Genomic DNA, 19,782 nt, shown 5'->3' with positions numbered 1-19,782 from the left:
AATAGGGCAGAGGAGAGATACTTTGTTTCTCCCATAGGACCAGAATTTCTCTTGACTCATCCTGCCCAAAACTCCCTGGTGATTCAGGCTGATACAGAGAGAAGTAGAAAACCACCTGTCAAATCTGTCCCTATAGACCAGAAAGCCAAATGCTTGGACCTCCTAGGGAGGAAAGCATTCATATCTACCAGCATCCAATTCTGTATAGCCAACTATCAGTCCACACCAGCCTTTATATTCTCTGATCAGAGCATGAGGAGAAAGAGAGCAGAGGGGTGGACCAACGGACAATACTGGCAAGAATCTTCTGTGCTTGGCCACAGGGAGTGCATGTCTGCCCACTGTGGAATACAGATAAGGGTCACACATCTCAAAGAGCTCCGCTTACAGAAAGTAGGTAACCTTTCTTTTTTTATTAATAGCTTCTTTTAAAAAGCAGCCCGCTCCATCTCCTCTCCCCCCAATACCCAAAATCCTTTTTTATTTTCTATAGGGTATATGGTGAGTTTGATTTTTGTGCTTTGAATAAACAATCCCTTTAAAAAGTTACTACTTTGGTACAGCAGTGCAGCTGCGTACTCTTGGCCTTTTAGTTTTCTTTTAATACATTGAGGCTTGTCCCCTTTTCCAAGTTATCAAAGTATATTGCTGCTACCATAATAGAGTCAGTACTCGGAGAACAATATTTGCCTTCTTGAAATTACTCACCCAAAATAGGGAGCTGTGTAGAGTAGAAACAGTCTGTCCTATATGATTTCCATTATATTGTGGTTTGGGCCAGAAGAGGAAGTGGGTATACTGAAATATTGCTAAAGAGTGTTCTCATGGTATTGATGACCCAGCCAAAACCAGGGTAATGTGTAGAGTCTTATAAAATTCTTTTTGAATATAACTTTCCAAACCTCAGTTTGAATTCAGCCAAAAGATGGGCAGTGGCAGAATGCTTTCAATTTACAGTAGTATTTTGAAACTAGTTAGCTTTTTTCTTTTTGCATTTTTAAAAAACTTTACTCCTGAGGGAATTCTGCGCCAAAAATTTAAAAATTCTGTGCACAACATTGTAAAATTCTGCACATTTTATTTGTCATAATAACACAATATAATCACTCAATTTTCAATTATTTGCTGACAAGTATTTTGAAATAAATGACCAAAATAACTGAAAATGGTGTGATTATATTGTGTTATTTTGACAATTAAAATATTCATAACTTTGGAGAATTTAAATTTTTAGCACAGAATTCCCTCAAGAGTACCAGGGTTCTGGGTGCAGGCAGCTTGGTGGGAGGGTCTGGGTGCAGGGGCGAATCTGAAGGCACAGGGGTTCGGTGCAGGGTTCTGGGTGCAGGAGGAATGGGACTCTGCAGGGGAGTCCAGGTTAAGGTGATTAGGGCTCAGGGAGTAGGGGCTGGAGGAGTGGGGCTTGGTGGGTGGAGGCTCAGGGTACAGCTGGTTGGGGCTTAGTGGGATGGAGGTCCAGGTGTGGGGGGCTCCTGATGCAGGGGATGAGACTTGGCAAGGTGGGGGATTGGGGGGCTTGGTGGGGGAGTTGAGAGCTCCTGATGTGGGAGGGGCTCAGTTGGGAGGTTCCAGGTGCGTGGGTGGGGGAAGGGGTCACTGTATGGGGAGTTGATCCCCCTGTCCAGCTGAACCCCCCAAGCATCCAAACCCCCCAACCCCTCCCATTTAGTCTTACCACCACACCCAGAACCCTCACCCCGAGCCTCACTCCCTCACACACCCAGACCCCCCCCACCACCACCACCAAGCCCCACCCCGTGGTGCAGAGCTTCAACACCGGCTGCTCTGTGCAGGGGAGGGGAAACTCCATCTCCGTCCTCCTTCTCCGCCCACCTAGCTGGGACTAACGTCCCTGGGTGGCCCAGGCATCCCCAGACCCCCATCCCTCCAGTGATTTACCTGTCCTCCAGCTGCCGGGGTGGGGTGAGCGAGCACTAGTGCAGCTTCTCTTTGCTTTCCCGCAGAAATCATTTTCTGCAAGGAAGCAAAGAAAATTTGGGGCGGGGGAGGGAGGGGCATTTTTCTGCTGCGCCGCAGTGGTCTAGAATTTCCCCAGGAGTATAAAATGGACAGAATTATTGCAGCCTAGAGCAAACATAATACCTTGCACTAACATAACATTTCTGAGCAAAAGACCTCAAAACACTTTACAAGACGTTTAATTATCCTGTCCATGTTACAGATGGCAAAACCAAGGCACAGAAGTGCCTTGCCCATAGTCAATGTGAGATGACAGGAGTCGATTCCAAGGCCAGAAAGAACCATTGTAATCATCTAGTTTCACCTCCTATAAAACACAGGCCATAAAACTTACCCAAAATAATTCCTAGGGCATATCATTTGGGAAAACATCCAGCCTCTGTTTAAAAATTGTCAGCAATGGAGAATCTATTACGACACACGGAAAATTGTTCCAATAATTAATTACTCTCCGTGTTTAAAAGTGTATACCTTATTTCCAGTCTGAATTTGTTTAGATTCAGCTTGTAGCCATTGGATCATGTTATACCTTTCTCTCCTAGATTCAAGAGCCCATTATTAAATATTTATTCCCCACATAGGTACTTATAGACTGTAATCAGGTCACCCCTTAACCACAGATCTCCTGATTCTGTCACATGGCCGTCAGTCCACTAGACCAATCAGGACCCTACTGAAAATAAGGGTGTATAGTGGAAGTGCTGAACTAGCTCTGTTAAAGGTTAGCAGATACTATTGTTACTCACTCACAAATATACTGCTTTGTTTCTTAATTGATTGGTCTTCAAATTTCAGCTCTTGGAAAAAACTGGCCATTCATAAGATTATTACTTTATTTCAATAAGTTATTTTGGTTTGTTCTCTAGTCTTAGTAGACAAAATTTGTTTGAGACACAAGGTGGGTGAGGCAATTGTTACATTTGGACCAAGCAGTGAAGGAGACACACACAGGGAAGCTGATTTAAACACAGATATCTACTGTGGTGACTGTATTGTCTGACGACAAAGAGATAGGCACTCTGTACTCAGAGCAGAGCTTCACAAGCATTTAAAAGAGCAGGACATGACATTCCTCCACCCTATTTTAAAATACTTCCCAACTATATATACATTGTCATTTATGTGGCTAACATAAAACACTATATAACCTAACTAAAAGTTGTGGGTGGACTACCACAAACTTTCAAGTTGGAAGGGATTATTCTGCCCTGGACTTGCAGTTCACTTGCTAAACAACTTGTAAATTCAGGCACATCACTGATTTTCACGCACTCTTGGTGATGTGGTGTTGGTATGGTATTGTTCTATACAAAAGGAACAGTTGGTGGTAAAGAATCAACTGGCTCTGGTACCAGAGTTCTGTCCAACAAGTCATTGACATTAGGAGTTGTAACAGGAGAAGATTCAATTGCAGGAACAGAAAATCCTACTGGAACATCCCTGGACTCTGGTACTTGTCAAGGCTGCAACTAGCCCATATGTCGTTTCCTTTAAAGTACTATTGGATAGTTTTACCACAAACAACAAATGTTCTGTACATTTTACAAGTTCTCCAAGTATCCATTTCACTCCACAACCATAGCTGAGAGTCCACATTAAGTCTCCTACTTGAAAAGAACAGTGGCAGGTATCACATCATCGATCAGTTTGCCTAGCTCGGGATCTGGTAACATCAGGATGTAGCCGGTCCAAACAGGTACACAAAGATTGCTTCAAAAAAGAGTTGCAGGTGATTCCTGGGTAGAACATGTGGTGCGTTCCTGAAGACCAGCAAGAAATTGTCCAGTCTCTGCTGATGCTTCAAAATAGATTTGTTGGCTCCTAAGCATGTCTTAAGTGTCTCTAGACAAAGTGTTCCACTAGTCTTTGTATACCGTCCTGCTACACAATGTGCTGAATTCCATTTGAATGGAATTATTCTGAACATAATTGAGGTCCGTTGTCACTCACCAACTGTAACAGTCGACCATATAGGCTAAACCAGATACAAAGCTGTGCAGTGATCTTGGTAGCTGTAGTAAATGGGTATTCACTACGACCAAAAACATACAAGCTTCGAATGGTCCAGCAAAGTCCACCTGAATATGTGATCAAGGAGTCTCGGGCCACGACCAAAGGTGTAGACAAGCTGAGCCAGGATCTTGCCGAGACACAGTACAGCACTTTGCCTTCCTCTCAATGTCTTTGTCAATCTCTGGCCACATGACTCTGGGCTTTGGCTTTCATACATACATAAGTGATTTCAGAATGATCATTCTAAAGCCCTGTAAATGCAACCGTGATTCACAGATCATTCACATGACTATGTGAATTGTTTAAACTGGGGATTTTTATGATCAACACTGTACCCTGTAGTACCATTTCTTTCATAAAAGAAATCACACTGAGATAAAACACTTTCAGAGTAGCAGCCATCTTAGTCTGTATCCGCAAAAAGAACAGGAGTACTTGTGGCACCTTAAAGACTAAAAAATTTATTTGAGTATAAGCTTTCGTGGGCTACAGCCCACTTCATCGGATGTATGCAATGGAAAATACAGTAGAGAGAGAGAGATGTGTGTATACACACACACACACACACACACACACACACACACACACACACACACACACACACACACACACCATGAAACAATAGGTGTTACCATACACACTCTAAAGAGAGTGATCAGTTAAGGTGAGCTATTACCAGCAGGAGAGAGAGAAACTTTTTGTAGTGGTAATCAAAATGGTCCATTTGCAGCAGTTGACAAGAAGTTGTGAGGAACTTTCTTTGGGTTGACAGAAGCTTGGATATAGTAGATGTAACAGCCCATCGGCATTGCTGTGTTGAGTCCTTTTATGGACTTGAATAGTCTAGGAATGAGCTAAAAATAGCAATGCCTAGCATTGTATGCAAGCAGCTGCTAATGACAGAATTCCATGTTTTGGTCCAAAAATTGAAGTTGAGTGGTGGTCCATCAGCAAGGTAAAATGTCTGCTATGCAGATAGGTATGGAACTTACACATTTTGAAGATAATGCCGAGAAAATTATGGATGGGCAGTTCTTGCTGGATTTGTTTATAGTTGTTCAGGTGCGGTGAGTCTTTGTGACGAAGGCAATTACTTTCTCTCTGCCATCAGGAAAAATGTGAGGAAAAAAATGCACCCAATCCATGGTGAAGCATCATAAGCTAATTGCAATGGTAGCAGGGTATCAAAGTACATAAGAACTTTGGCTGATGTCGGTTCTTTTGCTTCCTTAAATGCACATTCACATTCTGTAGTCCCTTTCCCCCTTTTTTTTTTTTTTTGGCATGTAACAATTCATGTAAAAGTGCCAATACTGTTGCCAAATTATAATGTCAGAAGTTTACTGTAGTAGTTAATCAGTCCTAAGAATGAATATAACTGTGACATGTTCTCTGGTGGAAGTGCTTGAAGAATCCCGTCTCTTTCTCTGTCGATTTCCTTAAGCCTATGGTTTCAATTACATGTCCAGTGGATTCAGCAATATTGCAATATTTTGCAAATATTTTGGCTGGCTGTCAGACATAGCAATGAGCTTCACAGCCACATTGCATATCTGTCCAAGTCTTTTTTTGAAAAATGTTGGCATGTTTGTCCAGTGTTTCTTGAAGGTTTTGAGGTGCTTTTGTGATTGCCTTGATCTTGGTCCAATTCACCTTGTGCTTCTTAGGCCAAGTTCTGCCAAATAATGGTGGATACTTTTCAACCACATACAAGGGTAAAACAACTGATCTAGTTGAACTTTCACCTGGAGTATCTGTTTTGGGACTAACTTTTCTGTGGTATACGTTTTCAAAAGCATGGAGGTTTCTTCCAGAGGAACTTATGACAAAGTCTGGTGATAGGTAGATGCAGAAGTCAATGAAACGGCAGCTTCCATATCAAGCTCCATTCTTGTAGGAACTCCTTCGATCGAGGATGTGATGCAGATGCCATGCTTATGCCAACTTCTGATAACACGTGCAGTGCTAAGTTTTGGTTAGTGTCACTAGAGCTTTTGCCTTTTTCCATATTATGAATCTCCAACTTTCGTTCATTCTCAGGTTCAGTCAACATAGGTGTCTTCTTGGATGCACAGTTACTAGCTGATTATTGAACTGTGCAACAGGTCATGGCAATGCGTCCTTTCTTCCTTGCACTTCCTGCAAATGACCTAGTGTGCAATCCTTCTCGCATGCATTATTCTGTCTGCCTATTCAGGTGGTCATCCTTGCGGTTCACACTAAATTGTTAGAGAACTCTTCCATGTGGTTTCCATGATAATAGCTGCTTAAACAGTCTTCTTGAATGTAAGTGCTGATACAATCAGTAACTTTTTCCGGATCTGGTCATTGTGTAATCCAAAGACACATTTGGTCACGCAGGGCATCGCTTAATGTTTGTCTGAATTGATAATGCTCTGATTACCTTTCCCAGACTGGAAGAAGGTTCTTGTAGCTCAAAAACTTGTCTCTTTCACCAAGAGAAGTTGGTCTAATAAAAGATATTGCTTCACTCTCTCTTATCCTGAGACCAACATGGCTACAACAACACTGCAAACATAATTTTGTTTAGGCATACAGTAGCTCAGACTTTATTTTGCTCCTCCAAATACTCAGACACTTAGGGATGTGTGTGTTTATAATTAATCCCCTATATGAAGTTCTATGTTTAAAATGTGTACTTACATATATCTGCATGGAACAACTGTTCCCATTGAAGGTTTACTAATTTTACAGTATTATATATTAACATGTGATTTGTAATAGTCTTCATGGGAAGTGATTTTTTTTCTGAAGACACTGTAGTTCAAAACTAAATAAATGCTCTCATGTTATGGGTGCTTCGTTTTCTTGATGGCTTTTGTAATGGTCTTGTCACAGCAAGCCACATGCTAGTATTACCAATTTGTTTTTTTAAAACATTTTTATAACATGAAATGCCTGGTTCATACTTTTCTCCCCTCATTCCTCTCATGCACACTGTGTGTACAAACCATTAAACATATATCTAGACTCTTATAGAATCAAGAGCAATATAAGGAATTCCTGAGTTTGTATAACTGATATTTATAGTGTGTGATAAGTATTACTGTAATAGAATACATGCTGCGATGAAATAAATTCATGGGGGGCCTAGAAAGTTATGGGATAAATTCTTGGAGATTAAAATCATTCTTGCATTCAAATCTGCGGGATGTATTTTCAAGCACTTTAAACACATTGTCATCTTTGGATTTTGTGTACTGAGTGCATAATCTACAGTTAAACCCTCTCTATTTTTTGTGGAGAGCCTTTGTACAGATTACGTAAATGCATTTATCTTTCAATAAGAAATCAATTCAAGTGAGTTTATATTTATCCAAGTGTTCTAAATTTGATATTTCAGACACGCAAGAAAGCATTTCAGTCAGGCTGAAGGAAGTCAGCTGGATGAGGTCCGACAAGTGATGGGAATGTTGGCCTTTCCTTCAGACACTCATATTTCCCCCTATAAGGTAATTTTTCTATATATATGGATATATATACAGGTTGAAAATTGTAAGGTAAGCATTGGGACAATGTATTGATAAATTGTATGTGAAATATTCTTGTGTTTAATTTTCACTGCTTAGTATCCATCCTATTAAATATCCACTATAGTCCTTAATTTTAATAATTTTTGCTTGTAAAAATCAATCCAACTAAGTTCATTTTATTAATTGCATTTTTAAATCCAATTACTTTGTTGGTGGAAAGATGATGATGACAGGAAGTATCTAAACACACAATATTTGTCTAGTATTAAAACTAGGTGTATAGATATAGTAATTACTGGTAGTAACCACACCCGGATTTGAATTGACAATGACCAACAAACTTCCTGCAAATCATAAATACTTTTTACATTACATTCCTATTTATAAAGAAGTTTGATTATCTCCTTTGCATGCAAAAAGGAAAACCTGCTAAATAGTATTTCTTAACATTAGAGACAAGAAAATAGAAAATGATAAAACAATTTATTTTACATAAGTGAATATAGCTGTACCGTTGGACATTTTGTATAAATCTTAGCTGAACAGACAAAGCAAAACACTTGGTAATTTTTTAGTTAGTAAATAAATGCATTAAATTAGTAATAAAACTTACGGTGTTGGTAACAGTATTTTTTTAAAAAAAAACCTTGTTAATTTCAAAGGCCTGAGAGAAAATAGATTGGATCATATTCCAAAAGTCTCTCTTGAACCATACTACAGGGTAGAAAGTGTAAAGCACTTATTTTTTAAGATGACCTTTTTATTTACCAAAAGGAGAATGCATGTGCGTCTTCATGAAACTCTGCTTAGCTGAACAAGCAGAGAGTTTAGACCTGCGTGGAGCCTGTGTTTCGCTGCAAATCTCAGTTTGGAGAAATGCAGAATTTGAATGAGATGGTACAAGAAAAGAAACTACTATGATTTATAGAGGGGTCACATTATACTATCAGAACAAAAGACACTGCAAATGTTATGGTACAGGCTTTTTTTCTGGAAATTATAAAAAGTTTTTGTGCTAGTTCGTTAATGATCATTTTCACAAATTGAGAGCCAGGAAGAGCAGACATGCACTGAAACTCCACACGTAACAAAATTTCACCCTAGTTTAGCCTTCAGTATTTTAAGACTTAGGCTATCATACAAGTCTTCCAATGATTCATTGAGGAAGAACATTCCAGTGCTAAGGGGTATATACTGAAAACCGAGTGTGATGAAGATTTAAGATTCATTTCATAGGCCTCTTAACGTGCTATTTTGGAAGGTCTACTAAACTAAATGCTAAGTAGATCAACCTTTTTTCCCTCTTTCAGTGAAATCAATTTCCTATATCCTTGCTGCTCTTACCGATATTACAGGAAAATAGGTCTGTTTTACTAAGGATCTCTTTATTAGCCAAATCTCAACTTGCTTTCTAATATCTTGTGGGCATTATAGAAATACTCTAACCCCAGAGTGGATTGTTTTAACTCAAAGTGATTTACATAATGATTAAAATCCATGATTTAAAACTAGGTTTCTGACTTGATTTAACTCACCGATTTTAATCTTGTTTGGCTTTTGTACTTTTAATTTTTCTAAAGAAAAGTTGATACTCATTGGATGATGACCGTTAAAACTCATTGATTTGCAACTAAATATAACCTTTACACTAAATTTGGTGCTTCTTTTTGCTAACCAGGAGGATAGACAATAACTATACATATTTAAGCAATTATATAGATTAACATACATGCTTAAGTTTTACATTTTTAATTAGAAAATGGTGAATGCCATTTCTTATGTACTAAATTCACTTTTTACTTGTAATTTGAGTTGAGCTGCATTTGGATGGAAACTGAAATTCAACTCCTAGTTTCTCAACTTCGAGTGAATAGTGACTGATTTGAACTGGTTGAATAAACTGAACTGGTGAAAATACCCTCTGCAATGGCAGAAGAGGCTACTGCTGTCCAAAGGTGGTTTAGCACTTTAACAAACTCTGGTTCCATGTGCTTAGCCAGTGATTCTACCAGTTCAGTTGTTTGACTTTCTTTGAAACTTGCATCCGAAGAAGTGGGTATTCACCCACGAAAGCTCATGCTGCAAAACGTCTTAGACTATAAGGTGCCACAGGATTCTTTGCTGCTTCTACAGAACCAGACTAACACGGCTACCCCTCTGATATTTGAAACTTGACAGCACCCATGTAGTGCTTATTATAATTATTATTTAAATTCAGTACAAATAATACTATGTTTAGGGCTTAACACAGGTTGTCATTATTTCAAATTTAATTTTAAATAGATTTATTTTTAAAAAGCTGTTTAAATAAAAATCCAAAAAAAATTAAATCTGCTTTTGTCCACACTGATTCTAACCAGCGCCTACATTCCTGATTTATGTAAGAGATGCTCTTAGCTTTATAAGTGTGTGTTCAGCCAGATTGTTGTACTGAACAAATACTACTTGAAGGATTATATTTATATAAAAATCTACATTAAGTTGTGATGGGGCGGGAATCACCTCAGTGCCTCCTGCTGGCCGTGCTGGGAATTAACTCTTGGTTGCCAATGCATCTTCCTCTAGTGGTGTCTCACCGCTGTCACTTCTGCTCCACCTCTAAGACCCGCATGGCTCCCCGGATCGCGGCATCCTCTTCTGGACACAGCCCTGAGGCTGTGCTCCAATCTGCTTTCTCCCCGATTCTGGGGGAACCAGCTGTCTGTAGTCCATCAACTTGCCACTGTGGCCTACTGCAGCCTTCAGTCTAGCCCCTCACCTCAAGGGGTAAACTGCAGTCTGAATACTGGCCACCTCCCCTGTGGCAAGTGGGGGGGAAAAGATGTGGTGGGGGGTGTCCAGGCCCACCCACTACTCTGGGCCCCGACTCAGGGACCCCATAGCCAGCAGCCATGTGCTGCTGCTCCTCTAACTCCCACTGCCTATTCCTGGGCCACTTCCACGTAGCCCTAGCCCCTTCCTGGCCCTTTGTATCAGGGGCCTGACTCTGGCAGTCCTCAGACTGGAGCTCCCTATTGTTCCCCTGACCCTGCCCAGCACTGCTCTATCCAGGATACTCCTCTAAGGCAACCAGTCCTTCTCCCTTGCACTCCAGGGAGAGACTGCCTCTGCTCTATTGAGCAGCCCTTCTTATATGGCCCTCCCTGGCCCTGATTGGCTGTTCCAACAAGCCTTCTCCTGATTGGCTCTCTTCAAGCCCTCCTCTCATTGTCTGGGTTTTGCGCAGCATTCCTGAAAGCTGTTTTAACCCTCCATCTATCTGTGTGGGGCAGCCTCCCCACCAAGATATTGACAAGAATGTTGGGTTGTTTTTTGGCTTTTCGTATAGATCTCAGTGGCTGCCGCCTACACTGGGGCCTCTTTTGATGGTTTTTCATTGTTGTTGACTTTGTAAGTGCCTAGAATTAATCCTGATTAAACATCTTTGGAATTTGACTTGTATCCAAGAAATAATATTCAGATCATCTTTTAACTCAGTAGGACTTTTTTCTTTAGCCTCTTTGACATCTTAAAATGCTTTTCTAGATTATAGTCACATTGATGCAGACTATAAAGGATATTTAAAGAATCTAGAAAATCAGTGGACGCTTACTGAATCCACTATCAAAATGTATATCAATCATTAAATATAAAGTGGGGCAAGGGACATCAAATTGGGGAGCGGGGTAGGAGACCATTTTTATATATTGTTTTCCCTAAGTAGCAGATTGCTTTGGAAATGGTCTCAGACATTATTTAGAGGTGACACTGCCAACCACAGAAAAGCTTCACAGTCTCCTGGTAACAACACATCAGAAGTCTCAAGTCTTCACCACTGATTTGTTGACTATGTTAACAAGGGGTAAAAAGAATAATTGCCCCCTTTTTAACCAGTAATAAGCCATGTACCAAGGTTCATGTGCTCTCAGAGAAGGAGGAACCGGGGAAAGCTATTTAAACAAAACTGTTTTCTCATAGCAATAACCGAGGAAGAGGGCAAAATGACTGGGCATGCAGTTTGCTGGAAATGTTTGATCTTCCTGCCTAAATATATGCAGAGAAGATTTTCAAAGGCACAAAGAGAAGTTAGGCTCCCACTGACTTTCTGAAAATCTCCCTATGTTGCTTTGTAACTCAGTCATCAATTTGGTACAGAAATAAGGATTATTTTTTTTTAAATATTGAATGCCCAACACAATCTCACGCACCTTCGAAAAGCAACTTTTTTTTTTTTTACTCTTCAGAGGTATATTTGAGCCCCAGAAACAAGTAATTTCTTGGAGAGATGATTTTTTGAATTTCCAGAGGGGATAAAGTTATCAGAAGTAGAGAACTCAGCCCAACCATTCCTGCAATAAGATGGCAGAATCTTATCACTGGGCTAAAGGGCTCCCAAGAGTGTCTTCTAGTTTAGCTGTGGAATTCTGTCTTCAGGTACTACAAAAGGATATCAGCGTACAACATAAGAAAAGGGCAAGCCTCTGTCTGCCCTCCTTCCTTGTCCTTACTTTGGCAGCAAACTGTAGCCTTCCATAGCTTTCACAATTTCAAGGATGATCTACAAGTTGATGCCCAAACTAAAATGCAGTAGATTATCAAGTCTGCTAAACTATTTGGCAGAGTACTGAGTATTTCATCATCTTCCAGTATCATCCTGAGTCTCTGTTCTTGGCAGAAAAACTGTAGAAAGATTAACTTTACATTGGCTGGCTATAATACAAAGGAAGCAGTTTTTGATATGTAAGCATTGTTGCCCAGCAATTATTGTCATTACATATCCTTCAAGTTGCATATAGCAAAACTTGTTCAGAGACCATTTAATAAAGTTGGGGACAGATCTTTTTTTGCCTTTTCTCCTGGTAATGGAGCTAATAATCTTTAGTGAGAAATTTTTTGTGAACTATTAAAATGGTGAGGTAGTCACAATCTATTGCTTAAGCAATAAACTATCTAGTAGCAGTGTCTTCTAGCTGGTGATTTCATCATCCTTACCTTATAGTGGTTTATTTCTACATTCCATTTCTGTTAATTTCTAAAATGTGACCACTGTAGAAGAGACTTCATGTGACAACTTTGGTTACACATACACATACAAAGAGTGGGAAGGCGTGTTTAAAAAAAGATAATAGAAGATGAACTCCTTAGCTTTGTGTGACATACATAAACTCGTGGAGAGAAACTAATAAGCAATATGTTTTCATTTTGCTGCAGAACTTTTCTAGCCAGAATCTTGGAGTACAAAATAAACTTTATTTTTGTGAGCAATGTACAGTTCTGCAAATGCTGGTCATTAGTGTATTCTACTATGGGTACACATGCAATTCATGCACCTGAGAATGGAGAATTCTAGGAAGTAGTGTCCCTTGGTCTGCACCTGTGCTCGTGCTCTGTGCTAAGGGTACAAGGGACGGTGTGGACCAACATCTCTCTGGTTCCTTCTTACTGCTGTATGGCCTGGCTTGGAATCTCCAGTGTCCAGAATTGACACTTTGACAATTTTTTCATGAAAAAATTGTCAAAGGTTTTATAGGTTTTTTTGTAAGTTTGGTTAATAATTTGGTTAGAATTCCTACTTTGGGAAATCCAGCATGGGACTTTTCTTAAAGCCTGGGCATAATCTTTGTGTCTCCTGCCCCTGCATATTTTCAGTCAGCGATGATCACAAGTACTGCCTCTACTGCCTCAGAGAAACTTGTATCTCTGCTAAGTGCGGTATCTGACACTTCTTTCCCAGTCAAACATGGCAGGCAGGAAAACTCTGGCTTCAGAAGCACCTAATGGAACTCACCATGAGGCTCCAGGCTGGATAGACCACCCTGTACTTCAGTCTGAGACACACAGAAGTGCACCTCTTAGCTTGATGTCTGACTGAGGAGTGGGAATGACTACAGTGAAGAACCATTTGTCTCGGCCTTCTTGTGCGAGTAAGGGGCACTCTCCTAATCATAAAAATAGATCCCCTCCTAGATTTACTAGGAGAAGGGATCCATTCCCAACCTCATGCAAGTCCTCGCACACGGGACACAAGGACTTAAGTCCTCCTGAGCCGTGTGGCTGTGATCCGAAGGCATATAGGACGAAAGCTCCTTTAATACCATTCACTGCATCGTCATCAAACACCAACCATGGCACCAACTAAGACACAGCACTGGGCAATGAAATTGGCATTTTACCTTCAGAGAATAAAATAGATCAGAAAGTCACCTAGACTGTTTTTTTTGCCATAGTGGATCAAGCCAGATGACAAGCTGTTTCCTCCCAGAGGATATCCAAGTGGATCCCTGGTTATATCCTATTTTATCAGCTGCCACACCTTCCTCCCCCACGGAGAGTACAGGCTCTCTCTACAAGAGCACAGGCAGCCTCAGTAACATCACTTCCAGAAGTACAGCTGCTTGATATTTGCAAGGCAGCAGCGTAGATTTTCATCCACACGTTCATGAGGCATCATGCCTTGGACCAAGCCTCCTCCACTGACTCATCCTTTAGGACAGTGGTTCTACAAGCAGCCATGTCCACTGAAGGCAGGACAAGAAATAATGTGCTTAATCTGAGCCAGGGGAGATTTAGGTTAGATATGAGGAAAAATTTTCTAACTACAAAGGTAGTTAAACTCTGGAACAGACTTCCAAGGGATGGTCTAGGTTTACTTGGTCATGTCTCAGCACAGGGGGCTGGACTTGACCTCCTGAGGTTTCTTCCAGCCCTGCATTTCTGTGATTTTGTACCACCTGTATCCTCACACCTCCTCTGCTGGGTAATGCTTGTCATTCACTCACAGTGGAACACACACAAGGACCAGCATTCAAAGAAGAAAGTGAAGTTACTTAACCTTTGTAACTGGAGTTCTTCAGGATGTGTGGGCCTTATCTGTATTCCACTACCTGCCCTCCCTCCCCTCTGCTTCAAATCATCTCTGATTTGCAGTAAAAGGAAGAAATGGAGAGGCATCGGTCCACACTGCTCCTTTATATACCCTCAGAATGGAGCTTGAGGAGAGCAAGGGCTCAAACCAACAGACACCATTTGCTAGAATTCTCTGGTCTCAGGGACATGGAGCACACGCATACCCACAGCGGAATACGGATAGAGACCACACATCTCAAAGAACTCCAGTTACAAAGTGTAACATCCCTATCTTATTTTCATGAAAATGAACGACTTTGTAATTACCATTTTTTTTTAATTTTTAATATACTCCACGGGGTTACAATGTACTTGTAAGGATGCCGAGGGGAGGGTATTCTTTTACAGAAACAAACTCATACCATACATTTTCTCTAAACCAACATTATGCTAAGCTTTCAAATTAACAAAGGCTTTTCTCTGAAACTAAACATCCTTTCTGTTGAATTTTAATGTTTAAAAAAAGACTGAGCTGTATGGCCTGCATTAGACTGTTTATTACTATCCACGTAGTCCTGTCTTGCAAACAAGTATCAGCAGGGTTAGCCTGACTTGAAATGGAAAAGTTCATGCCTTTTCAACAGACATTTGTTCAGTGGCTTTAAAATAGACATTCCAGAGCATTAATTTTGTTTCATAAATGGGCCAACATTCCAGAAAATTAAATACTAACAATGGTAGCAGGCATTAAAGAGCCTACAAAAACTCGTGGGTTTGTTTAATCTCCTTTTAATAGAAAAGGAGTCGAAAATATCTAGAACCACCCAAAGATCATTGGTTTTGATGGGGGCAAGGATGAGCGTATATACTGCGTGCACAAATACAAAGCATCTTTGAGAACAATCATTTACTTAAACCTTTTCTATAAATTGATTCAATTGTGTGTTCCATATAAACTATAGCATTTTCTTTGAGCCAAGGTGTCATATTTATATGTATAAAGTGGAAAGCGTGTTTTAAAACTGAGACTTTTTTTGTAAAACATTTTTACTTTTTCCTAATACACCAGCGCTATAAGGTGCTATCTCTTCATTTTATGTTAATTTCAGTCATGGGAGTGTGGTATGTAATTTGCTACTTTGAAACCGTTTTCTGCAAGAACTATATTGAAAATGCTTACTGCTTTGTTTTTTCTACCAGGATCTCTTGGACCCTGCACGATGGAGAATGCTGATTCAGCAGTTTAGATATGATAATTACAGACTACATCAGCTGGGGAACAATTCTGTTTTTACTATAACACTTCAGGCAGGCCTTTCAGCTATAAAAACACCGTATCCTTTAATGCAGAATACCAATGTGAAAAGCATTAAAAAAATTGTCTTGTAGAAAAATTCTTTGAGGAATATGTGTGAAATTTGAATACTTTCACTTTTCATTTGTAAAATGTGAGTATAAATGGGCATATCTCTGCTAAAACAAAAACATTAGTAAAAACAAATGGAGGCAATTAAACAAAACATGCCAAAAAAAAACCAACTCCTAAATACAATAGATACAACATACAATGTATACACGTTATACTTGGCCTGCAGTCTGGTGGTTTGACCTAGGAATAATACATTTGTGGTGGATGTTGATTAGAATCAGAATTTTAAAAGAATTCCTTTTATTATCATAAAATACTCTCTACCCTAATGCATCGTATGGGAATATACAAGGAAGTGTGCTAAATCTTTGCATTTCTTAACCAGGCACTCCGGCAGAACGTTTAAAATGAGAATTTTGACCATGGTGTTCATACTCACAATAGACAAGATTCTTGCAGATCCCTCTCCCACATCAGAAGCTCTATTCCTACTAAGTGCCAGACACTTGCTGCTCACTCTTGGTTGTTTTTTTGTTTTGTTTTGAAATGTACAAAATCAGCTACGCTTTATGTGCTTGTGAAGCTGAAACAAAGAAACTCATTGGTCACTGAAGTTCTGTAAATTGCTTAAGAATATGTACCTCACCTGTACAGCAGAGATGTTATCAGCCATTTTCACTCTGTGCCATAACAAATTAACTCTTGACTCATTCAGTGACTATTGTTCTTTGACTTGCTGTTATACAGACAGTGTTATAAAGAGGATGGCAGTTCAAAAAACCCAGACTGCCCCGTGTGTAGCAAATCTCTGAACAAGCTGGCTCAGCCTCTGCCTATGGCACATTGTGCCAACTCCCGACTAGTCTGCAAGATTTCAGGGGATGTAATGAATGAAAATAATCCTCCCATGATGTTGCCAAATGGATATGTCTATGGATACAATGTAAGTGTTTCATGTAGGGACTCCTGGAAGTCTGAGCTGCAGGTGGGTGTACTTCCTGTAGCATATGAGAGCTCTTGAATTTGTCGGAAGGCAAACTTGAGGCATCTTGTATGTTTAAAGGATGGGGTGAACTATTGATTCTCATAACATTGTTTTAAGAGACTTTATTTTTAATATTTGATCAGCAAATTATTAAATATGAATTTAAATTAAACCAAATGGGGTTGGGATGAATCTTTAAATCTTAAACACAAAAAGTTACTGAGCAAGGTTTTTGTGAAAGATCTTTATGCTACAAAGTAGCTACTACAAACATACATTTTGTTCACTAACTGTTGAAAATTAATGTATTGACTAGTTACATTTACTGTTCAAAATCTGATCACTTTTTTCATGGCTCTTTTTTCAGTCCTTGCTTTCTATTCGTCAAGATGACAAAGTAATTTGCCCAAGAACCAAAGAAGTCTTCAACTTCTCACAAGCTGAGAAAGTCTATATCATGTAGGTCCATACAATACATGATGAAGTGCCGCTGGAATTTTGACACAGGATTTATTGGCATGCCCTGGAGAACAGGGCCTTATGTGTGGCAAAGAAGCAAAAATCTGCCACCTTGGGGATCAGACCTGTCGGTGGCATTATTGTTTCTTGCGACCAAAGATCAATGAGCAACAGTACACACTCTTAAAAAGAGAGGAAATATGACTTAAGTTTGTACTTGGGGAGGTGGGGGGGAAACCACACAAATTTTGATTGTTAGCGTTTTGTAACACAAGGTAAAAAATTGGATTCATCTAAAAAATACTTTCATCTTTCAAAGGAGAATTTTCTTTAAAGATGGACATTTGCACTGGGGGAAAATGTTACAATAGATTTGAAACTAAATCCATTTTTCTTCCCTCCATTTTTCACAATTGTCCAAGGCCCTTTTGTTAATTATTGAAGATTTCAGTTAATACAAGTGTGTTCTCCTTTAAGCTGCTCTTTGCCTTCTTTTCTGATCCTCTTGTGAAGTAATAAACCTGAATTGGGTTGTTGTAATTAGTTTCATGGGAAGATACTGATGTCATTGATGCAAGACTGGCTTCACTGGAGGATCAATGAGAGACTGGTTTGAAGGAGTATGAAATCTTTTTTTCCCCAAACCCAGATATTTTAAGGAGGTTGCATAAATATCAAGAGGAATGGAAAACATTTCAGGCAAAATACACCACTTGTTGGGATGTTCTTTTTCCAGTTTACCATAGTGTTAAAGTCCTTCTAAAGTTATTAGTTATGTGCATAGGGTTCAATATCAAATCATTAGTGCTACTGCCTTATTTCTTGCTTTGAGAATGTACTCACATGAAAATCAGCTGGTATCCTTAAGTGTTGGGCGAAGTTTTGGAAGATGCCTTGCAGGATGATTACATATTTTTAGGGTCTAAATAGTATTAATTACTGAAACTAATAGTTCAGTTTTAATTACTACAGAACACATCCTTATGACTTTCCAAGAGAATAAACCATTGTAGTTTAAACAAAACCATATTGTAGAGGTTTGTATTTAGCGCTTATTTTTGCATGTTGATGTTGATTAGCTAATAAAAGATTGTACATGTAAAACCTGTTAATAAAAATTGTTTTCCATTTCTTAATGATACAAAACTAGAAAGCTGCTTTGTATTTATAATGCAAACAAGTTTCTTTCCTGTTATATAAGGACATGTCTGAAAATGGAAGTTACCCTTCTTTAGCAGTCATCTTGTGGAAAAAAATTAAGGAAAATCTTTGGTCATAACAAATGTTCTTCAAGCTTCTAAAACTGAGCAACCTGACCAGATCACCACCATTAGTTTAAAATTATCACTCTGTATATGATTAAAAAAAAAAAAAAAGTATTACAGTTCACAGCCTTATTCAAACACCATTCAGCATTTCCTCGAATAGGGTTATCTGACATTCTGGTGGTCTGTTAAAATGGTTTTAGAGGATATATCAACACAATAGTTCCGTAAGCGCTTCTGAACAGAACCTCCTTCCAAGAACATGCAGTTGTGTGGCATCTGCAGTGTTTCACAGTTACGGATTCTAATCCGTATGTGGCATCCAGTCTGTGGAAGTGGGTAGATAGAGAGGGAACCTCTAGAGAGGTGCTGAGAATGGAGTGTTTAAACACACACATTATTGATGCACATGAGCTACTGCAATTATTGTATCACATAGGTGTAAATTTGGCAGTGACTCCTATTTTTGCCCTCTTGTTGGAAATATTTTCAGTTTCATTCAGTGTCTGCTGAGGAAGTATTTCTGGAAGTAGCAGAGAGATGCACTCGTGTGGGAGGCAGAGGGAAATGGACAAAGAAGGTGCTGCATGGGTAATTCATAGATACATATTAGTATCACTATGTGTGTGTTAGGGCTGTCGATTAATCGCAGTTAATTTACGTGATTTAACTCAAAAATTTATCCTGATTTAAAAAAAAATTAATTGCGATTAATTGCTTTGTTAAACAATGGAATACTAATTGAAATTTATTAAATATTTTTGGAAGTTTTTCTACATTTTCAAATGTATATCCATTTCAATTACAACACGGTATACAAAGTGTACAGTACTCACTTTATATTATTTTTATTACGAATATTTGCACTGTAAAAATGATAAAAGAAATAGTAATTTTCAATTCATCTCATACAAGTATTGTAATGCAATCTCTTTATCATGAAAGTGCAACTTACAAATGTAGTTTGTTTTTTACATAGCACTCAAAACCAAAACTGTAAAATTAAATATCTTGCGATGCTGGCTACAACAGTGCCAAGCAAATGCCTGTTCTCATTTTCAGATGACATTGTAAATAAGATGCAGGCAGCATTATTTCCTGCAAATGTAAACAAACTTGTTTGTTTGAGTGATTGGCTGAAGAAAAAGTAGGACTGATTGGATTTGTAGGCTCTAAAGTTTTACCTTGTTTTATTTTTGAATGCAGGGGTTTTTTGTACATAATTCTACATTTGTAAGTTCAACTTTCATAATAAAGAGAGTGCACTACAGTACTTATATTAGGTGAATTGAAAAATACTATTTTTGTTTTTCACAGTGCAAATATTTGTAATAAATAAAGTGAGCACTGTGCACTTTGTATTCTGTGTTG

The 19,782-nt window shown here is 39.0% G+C and overlaps 1 protein-coding gene across 5 annotated transcripts in view; it reads left to right on the top strand.

Annotated features, from left to right (window-relative positions):
- MAEA (macrophage erythroblast attacher, E3 ubiquitin ligase) overlaps positions 1–18,258 on the top strand; it is a 110,684-nt gene extending 92,426 nt beyond the window's left edge. For all 5 annotated transcript variants that reach the window (XM_045019581.1, XM_045019580.1, XM_045019583.1 and 2 more), the window contains 4 exons: positions 7,379–7,487; positions 15,534–15,667; positions 16,450–16,645; positions 17,055–18,258. In XM_045019581.1, coding sequence (XP_044875516.1) covers positions 7,379–7,487; positions 15,534–15,667; positions 16,450–16,645; positions 17,055–17,150 — 535 coding nt within the window. In that variant the 3' untranslated portion in view covers positions 17,151–18,258. The remainder of the gene's footprint in view (positions 1–7,378; positions 7,488–15,533; positions 15,668–16,449; positions 16,646–17,054) is intronic.
- The last annotated feature ends 1,524 nt before the right edge of the window (positions 18,259–19,782 follow it).

This window comes from Mauremys mutica, chromosome 5 (assembly GCF_020497125.1).
Source record: "Mauremys mutica isolate MM-2020 ecotype Southern chromosome 5, ASM2049712v1, whole genome shotgun sequence".
Taxonomy (NCBI): domain Eukaryota; kingdom Metazoa; phylum Chordata; order Testudines; family Geoemydidae; genus Mauremys; species Mauremys mutica.
Note: the sequence above shows the minus strand (reverse complement) of the source record. Positions and strands in the feature narration are given on the sequence as shown.